Here is a 17,433-nt window from a genome sequence, read left to right on the forward strand (position 1 = left end):
GTCTCTTCAGGTGTCCCCATAGGCCTCGCCCTGCAGTTGGCAGGTCTGGTTTGCACACTGTGGGCTCTAGTCCACCTGAGTTCATCTTGCCGTCTGGTGTAAGCGTGAGGTGGGAGTGGGAAAGCGCATGTATCCCTGGGCTGAGTCCAAGTGTCTGCTGCTACTTGTCCTCCCTTTGGTTCAACAAGCCAGGCCTTTCTGTTTTATGTTTTTTTTTTTTTTTTTTTTATTAAGGATCCAGGTCTTTATTTGCTCCACTTAATTTTGGGTTCTGTAATCCATTCACATCTGCTTCCGTCCTCCTCCTCCTCCTCTCACTTTCCTGTAGCTGGCTTTGCTGATCTCCTGATACCTTGAATTCATTTACTGAGGACTATTTACCACCCTCCTCTGTACGCCAGGCATTCTGCCGGGCAGCAAGAGAAACATAGTGGCTGTCCTTGGATGCTTATGGTCTGGTGGCTTGTGGATGGAACCAAATTTTATTCTTTTTGTTTGTTTGTTTGTTTAATAATGAAAGTACTTAATATACTGAATCAGTACATGTTTATGTATTGAATTGTCTATGTGGCTATAACAAAATACAATACCTGAGGCTGTGTACTTTACAAAGAGGTTTTTAGGCCCACAGTGCTGGTGGCTAGAGGGTCCAGACAGAGTGGTTCTGGCATTCTGAAGAGGCCCCTCTGTCTGTTAGAACATGGTAGAGGAATGGAAAGGGAGCTGGCCCAGGCAGAAGGGCCACTTCTGTGCGATGCTTCGCTGTGTGACAGCTTGCTGTCATGAGAACCCACTCCATGAGATTGATACCATTGAAGCCTTGCTGACTGGTCACCTTCCATTGAGCCCCACTCTTAGAGTCCCCACCCTCTCAGGGCTGCCCCAGTGGGGTCCACGCTTCTGTCAAAGGAACCCTTGTTGCACATTCAGGCCACACCCGCAGCCTGGCCTGAGTATGTCTTAGGTCAAGCTGGCTGTACCCTTGACTTTGTAATGTATTATTATTATTGTCAACAATCTAGTTATTTTGCCTCTCTTACATGTAACTTTGGATGCCCTTAACAGATGCAAAAAATATTTTAAATGTTCTTTTTAAAAGGGAGATTGATTACATAATTATTTTCTTCATTTTCTTTCTTTCTTTCTTTCTTTCTTTCTTTCTTTCTTTCTTTCTTTCTTTCTTTCTTTCTTCCTGTCTTCCTTCCTTTCTTCCTTTCTTCCTTCCTTCCTTTCTTCCTTCCTTCCTTCCTTCCTTTCTTCCTTCCTTCCTTCCTTCCTTCCTTCCTTTCTTTCTTCCTTTCTTTCTTCCTTCCTTCCTTTCTTTCTTTCCTTCCTTCCTTCCCAGGAGTTGAACTCAGGGGCTCTTAAACACTTAGCCTCATCCCCAGCCCTTTTTTATTTTTTTAATTTTAAAGATAGGGTCTCACTGTATTGCTTGGGGCCTTGCTGAGTTGCGAGATTGTCTTCGAACTTATGATCCTCCTACCTCAGCCTCTGACCTCCTGGGATAACAGGCGTGTGCCACCACATCAGGCTACTTCCTTCATATTTGAACTCATTTATTGAAGTGTACATGAAGAAAGACACTGTAAAAACATATTTAAGTTCGCATTTAAATTCATATTGATTAATGTTCAAATTCACAGTTACATCTGATCAGAGATTAATTGTGAAATCCTGTGACTTTTATTTTTGTTGGACTTCTAAGAGATGTAATGGAGTAGGGCTGCAATGGCATTTCTCTTTTAAGTCAGTATTTTTTAATACGTACACATGGTAAATAAGTTGTGAGAAGGGTAGGAAACTTTAGGTACAATTTTCATCAACTCTTACATTCTTTCAAAAATAAAAGTTCTTATTTTCATATAGGAAGCTGGAATGAGTCTTAATTTACGATTGTGATTTGTTTTATATAATGTGCTATTTTGTATAAAGACATTGTTTAAGAATGCTTTCTCGGAAGGTACATTTTGTGTGGGATGCTTCGTTGTGTTAGTGGTACAGACACTGTCGTGTCAGGTGGTCAGCTGTGTCTCATGACTGAGCCACCAACTGTACGCACAATGCATGTAGACTGTATGCAGTCCTGCGCTGTCCCCTGAGAGCGTCACGGGGCCGTTGTACTGAGGACTTACGCTCAGTTTATTATGGAAGAAAGAAGCTGGCTTAGGGACACCAGCAAGGCTGTGTTCAGGTAGGCTTAAGCCATCTATTCCGTGTCCCCTCCCAGCTCTGTGACTGGCTGCGTGGGAACGAGCTGTACTTCAGGCAACCCTCTGCCAGCAGCTCCCAGGGCCTGCAGGAGGCATCCTTGGCCACATACGTGAAGAACCTCGTCCAGGAGTACGTGAGGTCCCCTGCCTGGGAAGGTGAGTCTGAGGGCTGTGTGTGGACCGAGCCAGATGCTTTCCAAGAGAGCTTCACTGGCCTCTCAGATTCTGAAGCAAATGTGTGATGATTTGCTGATGTTGAACTTGAATTTCAGTCTGATCGTGTGAGTAGCAGAAGTTCTGCCCCCTGTTTACACTTCAGCTGTTCTGAGACTTGTGATGTCACACTATTTCAGACGTCCAGAAGCTGCTGAGTCACCACAGTAGGAATTGGACACAAGGACACTTTATTTTTCATTAATAATTTCTATTTCTCATATATGGTAATTTTTTCCCCATATTTTTTGTGGCTGCATTGTAGCTGTACACAGTGGTGGGATCTGTCCTCACACAGTGTGACAATGTGATGTGGCCAGTTCCCTCCCCAGTGTTCCTTTCCTCCCTTCCTCCTCCCCCTCTCCTACACTGGTTTCCCTTCCATTTTGATGACCCCCACTCCCCTTTTACTTTTCCTCTCTGGCTTCTGCCCATGAGAGGAAACATGTGACCCTTGATGGTCAGAGTTGACTCATTTCACTTAACACGATGGTCTCAAGTCCGTCCATTTTCCTGCAGTGACATGATTTCATTCTTCTTTATGGCTGAATAAAACTCTAGTGTGTATTCCATATGTTTTTCATCCATTGCTGGATGCCTAGGCTGCTCCGCAATAAATTAAATGGATTAATTTATTCTACAGCACTGATCCTGGAGCTAGACGTACGTTTTGGAATCTGTGTAATGGAAAATATGTGGACACAGATTGATGTTTCTTGTTTTCAGAGTTTCCCTTTAGCATGCGCTGATTACAAGAAACAGTTTTAGAGAAAATTTTTTTGAATGGATGGTGTTGTTAATTTTTTTCTTTTTATCACATACTTAGTGAAGACCAGGATTTGGTCTGTGTTTGCGTGCTGGGGATCAAGCCCAGGCTTCACAGGTGCCTGGCAGGCTCTCTGCCACAGAGCTGTATCCCCAGCCACTGAAGAGCAGTTTTATAAAGACCCCTTCTTTGAGGACAGTATGAGAGAAAGAGTCTTAGCAGGCTCTTTAATTAGAATTCTTTTTACATTTCTAATGCTTCGCCTTCATTAATATCATTAGCGATAATTTGGTAAAATTGCATCTTTGAATTTAATGTGTCCTAAATTTCCTTTGTCTCAAACCAGCTCATTTTCATTTGCTGATTTCTCTAATCTGATCATGGCATAGGTCTTAAATGATCAGATAATTATCCTTTCAGCATGCATGAGTTTATCTTTCTTGGAACATTTCTCTCTGTTGTGCTTTTCCTTGAGAGTTGTCAGGCCCTTAGAGGTGGGTGGAGGCCTGCAGCCTGGCCTTTGGGCCTCCGCCCTGCCTCCCCTCTGCCTCTTCTCACCCTTGCTCTGTTTCTCTGGGGAAATCTTTTCAAATGCTAATTTCTACCTTAAGCATTTCCCCTCATTCTTGTGTGGGTTGCCTTCAGAGGCTTCCTGGAGGGCAGACTCCTCTGCTGGGAGTCCTGGTCCCACCAAGACCATGGTGGCTTGCTGGGCGTGCTGTGTCCTGGAATGGGCAGGCCCTTCCCTTGCGGAGCCCTGGCCGCTCTCCTTGTTTGGAGGTCTTGTTTCCCACCTAGCTGGTCCTTCTCAGCCATCCAGTCAGCGGAGCCTGCTCTTCAGGGAGCCTGCTCCTGCTACCCTCCAGGGCAGTGCCCTGCTGTGGCACCTGCTCCTCTTCTCGGGGTTCTGGTTCTGTGTCCTTCCTAGCGTGTGATTGCAGCTTTCTTCCCGTGCTGCCTGTAGGTTCCCAGGCATGGGGACCATGGTGTGGTCGGTGCGCAGATCAGTGTGAGGCATGCAGCACTCGTGCAGTTGGTTTTGTTTTCACCCTGAGCATGTGATACTGACCCTCACGGGCCATGGCTGTTGCTCTAATATAAACATGAGAAGGAACTATCACTTAGCTGTTTTGCCTCTGAAGCCGCGTCTCTGAAAGGTTTTGTTAATGTCTTGCAAACCTCGACTTCTGTCCCTCAGCAGGAGAAGGCGGCCTCATGCCTGATGGGCTAGAGGCCCGGCTGACGGCCACGATGGTGTTGCTGGCGGTGGATGTGGAAGGAAAGAAGGCCCAATACAGGTAATGGACCTGGTGACAAGAACCCATCAGACATCTGACGCGTGTTCAGGCTCTTCAGTGCCTCGTGTAGAGCTGGTCCTGGGACTGGGCCACGACATTGGTAACACTCCGAAGAAGTGTTTAAAATTAACAGTCAGTACATAGGAAAGGGGACTTACTGGTGCTTTTAGGTTGCTAAGTTAAACACTAAATTAAATTTAACATTTTAATGTTTAACTAGAGAAGGTAAAAACCCCTGGTTTTCTACCAGCATTAGAGGATTGGGCTGTGGGAGGCCCCGTAAGATTGGGGGAGGCATTACTGGATCTGACTCCTTTGTAAAATACATAATTTTAAAAAATGATAATAAGGATAAAGCCACCTCAATTCTTTTGTACTTTTTAAACACATCTGTTCTTTTTGACTAGTTTGTGTCTTATTTCTCTGTGTCATGGAAGCAGGCCCTCAGGATGACTTATGCCTAAGCTGGTACAGGTTCCCCAGGGCCTGGGGGTGGCAGCCGTGGTCCTGCCCTGTGCTTTCTGCTCTAGAGAATCACTATAATTGAGAAAGTAGAGACTGAGAGATTCACTGTGGGTACTGGGTACTTGGTCATCTGCAGGGTGACCTTGTATGTGACTCGGCTAACCAACCCCACAGAGTACAGATGGGAAATAACCCGTATGCTTTGGAGGTGATTGACTTGGGCATGTTTTTTCACGTGTAGTGAAAAGCAGAGGACACAGAACGTGTTGAGGCTGTTCTTGGATCCCCTGCTGGGAGCCCTGATGAAGTTCGGTACAAATGCCTACGTGCCAGTGCCCAAGACTGACCGGTGTCTCCAGCTGCTACTGATGTTGTTGCACACGTGCACGTTGAGGGGCTCCAGCGCCCAGGAAGGTGAGGACAGTGTCCTGCTCGGCGGGTCGCTGCATTCAGGAGAAGGAGAGCATCTCCTGGGGGTGTGGGCAACAGGGAGCTGGGCTCCAGTGAGTGACAGGTACTGGTCACGCTGCATGTTACAGTGTTTCATTTGCTTTTTTAAAAAACTTATGCTTTTGCTCGTTAATTTCCAGACCACTGAAAATGGTCACTCTGTCACATCTGGTTATCAGGGTCTGTTTCCAGTTGCCACCAAGCTAGATGCTGTGGGAAGCAGGAGGCTGAGGTGTGAGTGAGGGGGTGATCCTGCGCTTGCTTTGCTTCTAATGGTGTAGAAAATACGTGGTGTAGGTGAAGGCACCGAGCACACTGCTCCACTCTGGCTAAGATGTACGGGCAACAGCGGAGACCTCGTGGCCTTCAGAGATGAGAGTTTTGATGTGTGAACCTCAGCTTCCAACCTTTTCTGACCAATTGCATTTGTAATTTTAGAAATTTACTGTTTAAAAATTCATTGATATATATATATATTTATATATATATCAATATAAGTTAGTGATATTGATATGATTAGATTTGAACGCATGTTTATGAAATATTGAGTCTAGTATCAAAATTTTGATATCCTCTCTAATGGGAGCAAAACCAGCTGCTATGAACTCGACAGTCACTTGTCAGATTTTTGGCTCCTTCAAGGAATCAATTTGATCCTTTCAACGTGTCCTGACAGTGACTGTTTATCCTTGGGTTCTCAGCACTGGGTGAGGTCTTGCGCTTTGAAAAGTCCTGGCAATGCTTGATACAAGTGAGCGTGTGGGGTCATGTGTGCTGGACACACGGTGACCGCACCACCTGGGCCCTGGGCCCGCCCTGGGTGAGCTGGCCTGTTGCCTCCTCAGGCCTCCTCCACAACCCTGCTTTGGCTTTTCCTTTTCACCTGCATACAGTTTAGAAAAGGTTTTTCCCACTTATGCTGGTGCTCTTTAATGACACTGATGCTCTTTTAAAACCACTTCATCGAGGTGTGATTGAGATGTTAAAAACTGTACTATTCCATGGGCTTTGAGTGTGTCGCACCCAGGGAGCCACCCCACTTAGGCCACGGAAATACCTGGCATCCCCAGGTTTCCTCTGCCCTGCCGTCATCTGTGACAGGAGCATCGTGCAGCACTGGCCCTGCACGTGGCAGGCGTGGGACACAGCAGGGGACTCCGGAGCCATTTCAGGCTCAGAACCATGGCTGGAAGCTAGAGCCCAGCCTGGGGCGTCTTGTTTCACGGCTTGTCTCTGCTCTGCAGGCTTCCTGCTCTTGTATCTTCTCCCTCGTCACTTTGCACTGAGCTCATCGGTGCTGCTGGTGTCATGGGGACTCCTCACTGAGGCCCAAGAAAGGAGCCTTTTCCTGTTGTTGTTGCTGCACTAGAGCTGTTTGAGATGATGTTATCTTTGCTTGTCAGGGTCTCCCGTCCGAGCCTGTGGGCGTCTTGGTTGGTTTCTTCAGGGTGAAGAGGGGGTGTTTTCATGAGTTTCCTTTTCCAGCAGGTGGGCAGGTGAACGCTCAGTCTTCCCAGCACCAGTGTGAAGACAGGACTCTCCCAGCAGGCCTCGTGGCAGTGTCCTTACAGACTTGCCCCTGGGCACGCCTGGGTTTGACTCTGTGGTTTCCTTTTCCTTTTTATAAAGCCTCTGTCTGAGGCTTTATAGAACCGGCGTATTTGGATTAGAATTCATGAGGTAGATTCTCTTACGGCTTCTTTTCTATTTAGATCTTTGTATTTGAAGTGGATTTCTTACAGACGGCATGTGGTAAGGGCCTGATTTTTTATATCTACCCTGATAGTCTCTGTCTTTTAATTGATGTAGATCATTTGCACTTCTTTATATTTTTCTTTTTCTTTTTCTCTTTTTTTTTTTTTTTGGAGTGGGTTCTCCTGCATTGCCCAGATTGGCCCCTGGCTCCTGGGTCCACGTGGTACTCTCACCTCAGCCTCCTAAGGAGTGGGGACTCTGGGCTCATGCCACTGGGCAGGGCTGCCCATTTGCTTTTGATCTAATAATTTTTGTGTCAGGATTTAGGTCTGTCACTTTATTTTTTGTATTCTGTTTATTTCCCTTATGTTTTTAAAATTTTTTCTTTTTCCTTTCTTGTAGCTTCTTTTGGTCAATTTGAGCATTACGATATTTTGTATTCCATTTCCGTTTGTCCTACTATTGTGTTTGCATTAAATGTTCAGCTATTTTAGTGCTCGCTGTAGAATTACAATGTACATACTTTTTGTAGTGTACTTCGAATTAATATTTAATCACTTGAAATGAATATAGGAACTTCCCACCTTATATAGGCTCCTTCCCACCCCCATCCCCTTTACAGTGGCCTCCTATTTACGTTTGTGCAGAGCTGTTTCAGATGGTGTTATCTTTGCTTTTAGCCATCAGCCATTTTAAAGAACTCGAGAGAAGAAGGTGCTATTCACTGGTGCCTGCAGGTTTCCTTTGCTCTCCTTCCATTCTTGATGTTCAGGTGTCCCTATGGCATTGAAGCCCTTTTATTTTAAAAGCTTCCTGTAGCATTTCTTTTGGAACACGTTTGTTGGCAATGAATAATACTAGTTTTCTTTCATCTGAGGATCTCTCTGTTCACCTCCTATCTAAAGGATACTTTTGCTGGGTATAAATTGTAGGTTTGACAGATCTTACCTTTCAGCAGGTTGAATTGTTGAGCTGCTGGCCTCTGGTCTCTAGGGTGGTTCAGAATCTTCCCTCCTGTGTTATTTCTCTCTGCTTCCAGCATTACTGCTTCATCCCCAGTTTTCAGCATGTGGTTAGGTATCTTGGTAGGAGTCCTTTAAGGAGGGGAGGTTATCCTTTTGAAATCTCCTGATCTCTTTCAGTCTGTATATTTATATCCTTTATCACATTTCGGAAGTTTTTTTTTTTTTTTTTTAAGTCAAATACTTTTTCAGCACCACACTATTCCTCTTGTCCTTCTGGTCCCTGATGGCATGAGTGATAGATCTTTGTTATACCCCATAGGCATCTGAGAGTCTTTTTTTTTTTAGATATTTTTCTCTGTTTCTCAGATTGTATATTTTTAGTGACTTATTTTTAAGTTCATGGACTCCTGTCTCTTCTTTTGTTTCAGTTATTACACTTCCCAGTCTTAAGATTTCTGTATCTCTTTGATTTATCTGCTGAGACTTTCTGTTTTACTTGTTTTAAGAGTGTTCTGATTGCTTGAGGAAGCATTTTTATAAGAGCTACTTTAACAGTTTCGTATGGTCTGTAGATGGTCCTTCCTGTGAGCTGAAACTCTCTGGTCTCCTGGGAAAGTTCTGCACTTTACCCTTGCTGTTTTGACTGTCATGGTCTTGGACCATGGGTCTCATTTGAGTCCTGCTACAAATGCTGCTTTTGCTCAGCAGCCATTTGACCCGGGAAGGTCCTGGCCTCGCGTTGTTACCCAGCTCTTGTGGGTGTTGATTCTACCCCTCAGAGTGCTCTCTGGAGCTGCCCCTCACCTGTCCCATCCTGTGGCCCTGCTGGGGCTGGGTGGTGAGGTCTCTGTTGGTCGGTGTTGGAATCTGTGGTGTGCGGTGCAGCACCTGCCATGGGTGAGCAAGAACACAGAGCTTAGTGGCCACTTCCCAGGCTACTCCGCTCTGGAGCCTCCCAAGCACTGGCTCTCTGCTTCCTGGGTCTCTCTGTTCATCCTCTGATGAGCTCACTGCAGCCCTTGCTGCACTGCTTTCCTGCTGCTCCTGGGTCTGTTGCAATCATAGATGAGCAGAAGGAGGTGTCAGTGGGCTCCCTGACCATTAGGGTCACTTCTTTCTGAATTGTGTACTGCCCTGAGGATGCGTGAGCATTTTTCCTAGGCTCACAGCTGTATTCAGTGTTCAGGGGCGTGTCCCTGGCCATCCTGCTAAGGGCTGTCCTTCCTTGGTGATGGTCGCTGGGGCAGGAGTGAGCACAGGAAAGTACTGTCAATTGAGGTTACCCTGGGTCGTACCGGTGTTCTGTTTCAGGGCTCTTACTTCTGTCATTGTAGCCAGATGCTTTTCCCTACAGACGAGGTGTCCGTGCTTCTGCAGAGCCTCCTCATGTCCGCCTCAGAGAGCGTGTCCGAGTTCATTCTCAGGAGACTCACCATGGATGAGCTTCGCACTGTGAGTAACCCACCTGTACTTCCTTTCATGTTCCCACAGGCAGTCATTGTATTAACCCGAGGAGAAAAATTGCCTTCACATGATAGTTTCTCAAGAAGCAGCAAAAACAGTTTTTGGAGCTTCCTTGTCGTCCTTCCATTGGTGTCATGGTCTATGACCTGGCCAGCTATGTAGCTCCTCTGAGTCTCAGTTTCCTCACCTGACAAATGGAGACAGTACACCTGTCTACTTTCCAGGGCTTCAGGAAAGTCGTTTTAGATGGTGCATCGTGGTTGAAATGTGCACATCTGGTTTGGCCTCCTAACAGGGCTACTATGGATGGGTGGCCATAGTGTTGGGGCCAGGGCGTTGGTTATTTTTTTTAGCTCTGTTGGTTGTTCTGAGCTACAGGGAGCCTTAGGAACGGTGGGTTTGAACTCAGGCTGCTCTGTGATCGCTGTGTCTTTGCTCTCTCTGTACTCTACAGAGTGAGTTCTTTCCAGGACATCTAAAAATAGTAGAGTTTTTCCCTTTCAGGAATAGTCTGAAAAATAACAGATTTTATAGAAATGTCCATTCGTTTTTGTTGTTGTTTGACACCTGTTGGGACAAATGTTGAAGTAAATTAAAGTTTAGGTTGTCGAGAAAGTGAGAAAATGTACTTACTTAAAGGACTTTTATTTCAGAGTCCAGTTAAGCGCTTTCCAGTGTGAACAAGTGTGAAAAAGTAGACAGACAGGTTTGGTAGGTAGGCCCGAGGGTTTGTGGCACAGAGCTGGGGGTGGTGTTTACCCACAGTTGTAAGTCACGCACCCCACGTCTGCATTTCCAAAGGGCATTTAATGAGGCAGCAATAGTACTATAAGTTTTGCACCAATATGATTTTACTATCCTCAGTGTTGTTATTACTGTTTTAGGGTTTTTATTTTTATGGGGGGACAAGAGCCTTTTATTTTTATTTTAAATATTTATTTTTTAGTTTTAGGTGGACACAATATCTTTGTTTTATATTTATGTGGTGCTGAGGATCAAACCCAGTGCCTCATGCAAGCGAGGTGAGCACTCTACCTCTGAGCCACAACCCCAGCCCCATATTTTTACCTTTTTGTTATTGGAAATTTTCAAACCTACACAGAAGACCTGTCATGCACCCTTTACATAACCTAAATGCTTATATTTGGATTACAAGCTAAAAACAGTTTGAGAAAGGGAAGGCTTAATGTTATTTTCGTTTACTCACAAAGATTTTTAAAAAGTCAACTCTCTTTATGATAGTGCTTAAGTCTTTTGAGAATTTACTCTTTAATAAACCAGGCGTTACGTCTCAGTGAAGTAGGAGCTCAGAGCTCAGTGGATGCCCTGCTGTCTCCTGTCCCCATCCCCATGGCTCGGCCCTGCACTGCCTGCTGTCACAACAGTTCTTGGGCATCTCATGACCGAATGAGATCACAAGGTGGCCTCCTAACAGGGATACTATGGAAGGGTGGCCATCTGCGATGGTACACGTAGCCCTGCGTGGAGGAGGACAGGGCTGGCAGATGGGGCAGCTGTGCAACTGCCCGCTGGATATGCCCGCCTGTGCCCGGCCCCGGGCTGCTCCTGACCTCCCTCGCCCACAGCACCGGGCAGCCCCCAGCCACTCCTGCGCTGTTGGGAGGGTGTTGTGCTACTGGTCTTTTCTGGATTTTCAGCCCCCCTCCCTGCCCCTCACTGCCCAGGCCTTCTGAGTCCCATGCCTTCCACCCCCATGAGCTGTGTGTGGACTCCACCCTGTTCTGATCCGGCTTTTATCTCCGTGCGACAGACATGATGAGATTGTCTGTGACTGCCCTGTCCTAACCCTAGCCAATAGGTCCCTGTCTGTTGACCTGATCTTGGCATGTGGGCTGCTGCTGGCCACCTGTAGACGGCTGCCCATCCTTAGTGATGGTGAATCCTTCTCTCGACTCCCCTGAGCCCCTGGTTCCCTTTCTTGGTGGAACGTCCATCCTCTGCTGTGTGGACTTTGGAGCTGGTGCTCTCCAGAGCTGGGCACTGCCTCCTTTCTCGTCCCCAACTGCAGCTGCACAGGAGGCCCTGTCTCCACCCTGCACTGCCCTCTGCCCCCCACATCGGGCAGCTCAAGTTGAGGTTCTCTGGTGTGCCTGGTGAGAGCCAAAGCCCCTATCATTCCTCTTGGGAGCTTCTCCAGGCCCCTTCCCAGAGGAAGCACTGCCCCCTGCCACTGTCGCGCCAGCACACATCCCACTCCTCGTCCTTTATTCTGCAGCATGTGCAACAACTGTTTCCTCCATGGAATTGCTTCCTGGCACCCAGCAAAGCGCCAGGCAGTTGCTCAGTGGAAACAGATTAGATTGACAGGTGACTCTGTGCCGTGGAGACTTCCTGTGGAGTCTGTTGGGTTGTAATAATGACTAAGGCCACCACTTTCTCTCACTTCATTGTTTTAAAACCCTGTGATGGACAGGTATTGCTGTCCACCTGTAGCTAAGGATGCTGGGCTTGAGGAGGTCAGGTAGCTGGCCCCGGGGCGCAGAGCTGGTGTGTGAGCCTCGTGTTCTTACCTTGAACACAGCATAGCAGTCCCGTGCGCATAGCTTGGCAGGATATCGTCTCGTGTGGGTGTGCGGACAGATGATGCCTTTGCTGGTGAAGTGGGCTGAGAGCTGCGTGCAGTTAGTGTGCGCAAGGCCTGGGAGGCTGCAAGGAGACCGGCTTGTACTGCTTGTGTGTCCACACGGCTGCGCCTGCGTGTGTTTTAATGCTTGTCCTAGGTTTCAGATCTCGACCGTTGCCACTTGTACCTGATGGTCTTAACTGAGCTCATACATCTCCAGCTGAAGTTGGGGTGGAAAGCGGGTGCCTCTATCTGCAGAGTTATTTCTCCTTTGAAGAATGCATGCATTCGGCACCTTCAGGAGACCGACAATGGACAGGTAATCTCTTAGATTCAAGTTTTATTGACAAGTCACACTAGGTATGCATGTTCTCTTGTTATGCAGTATTTTGAAGTCACAGAAAATATTTGCTGAGTCTTAGTTGTTAAAATAGTGCCTGCAGGTGACAGTACTATGGAAGCCAAGCCCTTGTCCCAGAGCAGTGGAGTGCTGGCTCTGGCAAGCAGCCAGCATGGGCTGCAACCACACAGAGCCCACCATTGCTAGCATGGATCTCAGGTGCTGCAATCCAGGGCCGAGGGAGGCCAGAGCACACCGGCCTGTCCCCTGCAGCAGCCCAGCCAGGCTCTGCAGATGCCACTCCACACAGTGCTTCAGCTTCCAACCCTGGAGCCCCCAGGATCCTCTGACCTCAGCTTTCTACTTCCTGCAGGCTGTTAGAGATTCCAGGCTCCTGAACCCGCTGCTTGGTCACTATCTTGTCCTTCTCTGTGTGAAGCAGCCAGGCCATCTTAGTCCCTACCTCGTATTCATGCGTGTGGAGACCCGGGTGTTCTGCATGAAATAACCCAGTCGTGAGACACTTTACAGAGCCCTGTAGAGTAGATCCCATCATTGTCCCCAATTCACAGGTGGGGAACCTCGGGCGTGGCCTGTCCTTGCTGGTGCTGCTGATAGTACAGGCCCTGGCACTGTGGGTCCTGGGCCTGGCTCTTGTCTGCTGTGCCCGTGGCTGACCAAGGGAAGGACTTGTGATTTGGACCCCTTTAAAAAAAAAATGCATCAGAGTATAGTAAAAGAAGACTGCACCCTGGGAGTGTGTGCAGACACAAGTGGGCAGGAAGGGGTCGCGGGGCACCAATCCTGCCCTGGTGTGTGCTGCTGCCTCTTGAGGTCACCGTCTTCCTCCTCTGGAGCACTGCCTTCTCATGCCTGTCAGGAGCAGTGGTCGCTGGGTGGTGGGTGTTGGTTTCCTTTTGTTTCCCCACGTCCAGCTGCTGGGGGGCAGGGGTTTGGGCAGCCTGGCAGCATAGGTCCTCACTGGGGGCTTGCTTCTTTGTCCTTGCAGGAGCCCACACTTGCTCGTCAGATCCAGAGAGTGGCTAGCATGGCCACCTTGGCCAGGGTGTGCGAGATAGTGGACCTGCAGCAGGAGTCCCTGGACATGGGGCCCCTGGAAAGGTTGCTTTGCACTCTTCCACTTAACCAGACTCTGCAGAAGCCCTGTGCAGAGGACCCAGAGAGCAGCAGGTAGGTCCAGGCACCTCAAACCCACCTCTGCTGTCATCGAGGTGACGGGAGAGTGCCCACATGCCAGGGTGATGTGGGACGGGTGGGGGGCTTCCTCTGGGGTGAACATGTCTATAACGTGTTGATTTCTGCATTTAGTTCCCAGGGACTCGTGTAAAGTTGTGAAAGTGTCTACTTTCAGGTAGTTGGAAAATAGGTTTATGAGGTTGCCTGTGTATAAGAAGACACGATGTTTGACGATGGCTGTGTTTGTGTTAGTTTTCTGTTGCTATAACAAAACCTGAGACTGGGAAGTTTATGGAGTTTATTTTGGCTTGTGGCTCTGGAAACTGGAAAGCCTAAGAACATGGTGTGGGTGCATGCTGGGCCCCATGCTGCCGTACCAATGGCGGAGAGACCAGAAGAGCACAGAGATTTGGACCAGAGAGCACGAGGACAGCCTTGTTGTGGGGACCTATGTGCGGTCACCAGTATAGTTCCTCAAGAGCAAGAACTTGCTCCCAGGCTAGAAGCAGCACTGGTCCACTCATGAGCTCTGAGGGGACCCCCATGCCTCTCCCCCCACCTCCCTGCTGACCAAAGAGCTACCTCGTGGGTTTTGCTGGGGACAGACCACACTCAGACCACAAGGTCTGTGTCCCCTTCATAAGGATAGCGTACTGCATGTGAAAGAAACGGGAGACTGGGTTGCCGAAGTGATGCGGGTCTTTCAGTTTTTTTGAGGAGTCATCGCCTTGCCAAGGATGGGGGAAGATTGTAGCCCAGTATGTCCACGATCAGTGGGTCTGCCTCTCCTTCCTGTTGAGACGGTGCCACCCCCTCGAGCCAGCTGCAGAAGGGGACAAGCTGGAGCCCTCACTGCCCTCTGTGCGAACGCCAACACAGATCCTGTGCGCTGCGCTGGACGCCCTCTCTCTTCTGCCCTCTGCCCGGGTCTTACCCGTGTTCTGCTGCATGAAGACTCTGGTCCCCCAGGTGAGCGAGTGGCATGACCCAGAGTAGCAGGGGGCCAGCGTGGGTCCGAGGCTAAGTGCTCTGTCGCCCTCATCTCCCTCCCCCAGCTGCTGACCTCCTCCGAGTCGCTCTGTGTGGAGTCCTTCGACGTGGCCTGGAGAGTCCTGACCTCCTTGAGCAACACCCAGCTGACGTTCTGGCCCAACTTGAGAGCTTTCGTTCAGTTTGTTTTTGATAATACCATTCTCGCCACTGCTGCAAAAACCAAGGGCCAGGCATATTTCAGGATAAAAGAGGTGACTTTCTCATTTCAATGCATGTGACGATGGGGCACGGGGGAGGAGTTGTATGTGTGTGACTGCTGGTTGACTGAGGTGTGACCATGAGTCCAGAATGTGTTCTTGGGCCCGAAATGTTGCAGGATGAGGAAACCTGACTCTCACTGCCTTGCCAGCGTGTTTGGTTTACACAGTGTTGGAATCCTGAATTAGCTGGTCACTTGGGAATTGGGGAATCTGCCTGAAAACCTAGGTGTCCCTTCTCAAGGGACACTGTGACCTGGTGGCACATTCTTGCAGGACAGCTAGTGCCTGGCGTTGAGCAGGGCTGCCCTGTGCTCCCACGTCTCTCTGGGGAATGGACCGCAGGCACTACCTGTCCGTGTTGTCCTGCTGGGATTTCCTTGGAGAAATACTCCGCTGGATCTGATCTAGCAGAAGGTCTCTCTGGGTTTAGGGAGGAGTGCTTGTCTAGCATGTATGAGGGCCTGGGTTTAATTCCCAGAACCAAAAATTTAAAAAGACTCTGGCTTGGAGAAGTCTTGCCAGCCCTCTGCCCACAGACTCCACATCCGCAGGTTCAGCCAACAGTAGGTTTAAAAGATCTGAGAAAATCTGCATGTGTACTAAACATGCGGATGTTTTTCTTGCCATTGTTCCCCAAACAGGAGAGTGTAACCTGTTTGTGTGGCATTTACATCGTATTGGGCATCATCAGTAACCTATGCTGATGCCCGATGTGCAGAGGGGTGAGTACAGGGACAGCAGAGGTTACACCAGCGCTGCGAGGCAGGGCCTGCAGTGTATCCTGCTGGGGTCCTGGTGTCCCCTGCTCAAGGCCCCATCCTGCATGGGGGTCCTGGCTGCCTCAGGTGGAGCCAAGCCAGTGGCCAAATCTGAAGGGAATCCAACAGTGCAGAGAGGTGTCTCCCCCATCCTGCTCCCTGGGGCACTTGTTTCCCTGAGTTCTGAACGAGTATCCTCATCAGCAAATTTTATGTATCTTTATTATTGAGAAATGAAAAATTAGCATTCTGGGATTATTGACCATTTTGCAAAGTTATTCTAAAAATAATGAATTTTAAATTTTTTATACTAGTATGATTCTGTTGACACTGTCATTAGAACCCATTTAAGTAACAGTTTTTAGCAACACTTATTTAAACTCAATCCAAGGATAAAGTCACCATTGTATTTTGTTTCAGATTATGTACAAAATCATTGAAATGTCTGCTGTAAAAACCGGGGTCTTCAATACACTGATGAGTCACTGCTGCCAGTCATGGCTGGTGTCTGCTGCCAGCGGGCTCCAGGGGTCTCTGTCCAGCGCCAGGCACTACAGTGAACTCATCCTGGAGGCGTGTACATTTGGAACTGTGTTCAGGCGTGATCAGAGGTAAAGAGCTATCATTGCAGCTGGTCCTGACATCCCGTTACCTGTGTGGGTACAAGTCTTTGCTCTGAGGCTTTAGAAGACTGTAGAGCATTAGCTGCTTTCACTTTTGGACTTTGGGATTTTTTTAATTTATTTTTTAATTTAAACTCGATCTTTCTCCCTTTTCTTATGGAAAGACTCATTCAAGATGTACAGACCTTCATAGAGAGTCTGGGACATGACTGTGCAGCCAATGTTGTCATGGAGAGGTAAGTATGGCAGGTCCCTGTGTGTTAGCATACGTGGGGTCACCAGATTTAGTACCAGACGGCAGATGTGCTATGTTTGTCGAGTTGATAAATGATATCTGCTCTGTGACAAGCTGTGGAGCAAGGCCTCAATGGCACATCAGAAACTGCATCTGGGTAGAGCACTTGCTTGGCATGGGTGAGGTCCTCGGTTCTAGCCCCAGAACCACAAAGAAAAAAGAGAGAAGGAAAAATCATCTTTCTTGCTAATGTATTTACTTCACAGCTTTAACATTTTCTAAAATTTAATAAGCTTTTTAAAATGGAGCACAAAGTCTAGTATCAGTGAGCAAGTGGTGTTGGGGAATTTAAAAGCCCGGCCCCTCCTCTGGGTGCCTGGATAGCCGTCAGTCTAAATCCTTTATTCCTCACATCTTTCTTTTTGTGAGTGAATGTATCAATTATTCAAGTTCACCATTTTGACAAGTCAAAATGTTGTATGCAAAAACAGAAGCACCCACAGAGCAGCCTGGGTGCTGGGACCACGCCTGCTAATAACAAGCAGAGGTATGATTGACGGGTTGGAGACAAGTGTGCCCAGCTACGCTGGGTGTGAGTGAGTCTGGGCTGCAGGGTTTTGATCTCTGATGAGATTCTCGTCTAACCTTTTAACTGACTTTTTGGAGACCATAAAACGTTTTTTCCAAGTTTCATGTGTTCCCATTGCTTTCTAATAATTACGTGTTTACAAAGGAGATCTTTTGCTTGGATCTTGAGCTTCAGACACCCAGCGGTGGCTGTGTAGTTGTCCGGAGCAGATGTTGCTCTGAGCGCTGCGGTGCTGCGTCGTTCGCCACTCTTGCTCAAGTGTCTGGTTCTTTTCGCTTTTGTTCAGTGCAGTGATAGGTGGGGCTTTGGGCGGGTTCTTGCCAGT

The 17,433-nt window shown here is 48.0% G+C and overlaps 1 protein-coding gene across 2 annotated transcripts in view; it reads left to right on the plus strand.

Annotated features, from left to right (window-relative positions):
• Nucleotides 1-17,433, plus strand: part of TARBP1 (tRNA guanosine 2 -O-methyltransferase TARBP1) — a 51,132-nt gene that overhangs the window by 17,718 nt on the left and 15,981 nt on the right. Inside the window, exons 10-19 of one of the 2 annotated variants that reach the window (XM_081296952.1) lie at nucleotides 2,231-2,369; nucleotides 4,391-4,490; nucleotides 5,197-5,369; nucleotides 9,420-9,517; nucleotides 12,271-12,432; nucleotides 13,463-13,644; nucleotides 14,358-14,619; nucleotides 14,706-14,894; nucleotides 16,082-16,272; nucleotides 16,449-16,520. In XM_081296952.1, the coding sequence (XP_081153078.1) occupies nucleotides 2,231-2,369; nucleotides 4,391-4,490; nucleotides 5,197-5,369; nucleotides 9,420-9,517; nucleotides 12,271-12,432; nucleotides 13,463-13,644; nucleotides 14,358-14,619; nucleotides 14,706-14,894; nucleotides 16,082-16,272; nucleotides 16,449-16,520 (1,568 nt within the window). The remainder of the gene's footprint in view (nucleotides 1-2,230; nucleotides 2,370-4,390; nucleotides 4,491-5,196; nucleotides 5,370-9,419; nucleotides 9,518-12,270; nucleotides 12,433-13,462; nucleotides 13,645-14,357; nucleotides 14,620-14,705; nucleotides 14,895-16,081; nucleotides 16,273-16,448; nucleotides 16,521-17,433) is intronic. The other variant, XM_081296951.1, reaches the window with a different exon arrangement.

The sequence above is a fragment of the Spermophilus citellus genome, assembly GCF_964194105.1.
Source record: "Spermophilus citellus genome assembly, chromosome: 6".
In the NCBI taxonomy this organism is placed as follows: domain Eukaryota; kingdom Metazoa; phylum Chordata; class Mammalia; order Rodentia; family Sciuridae; genus Spermophilus; species Spermophilus citellus.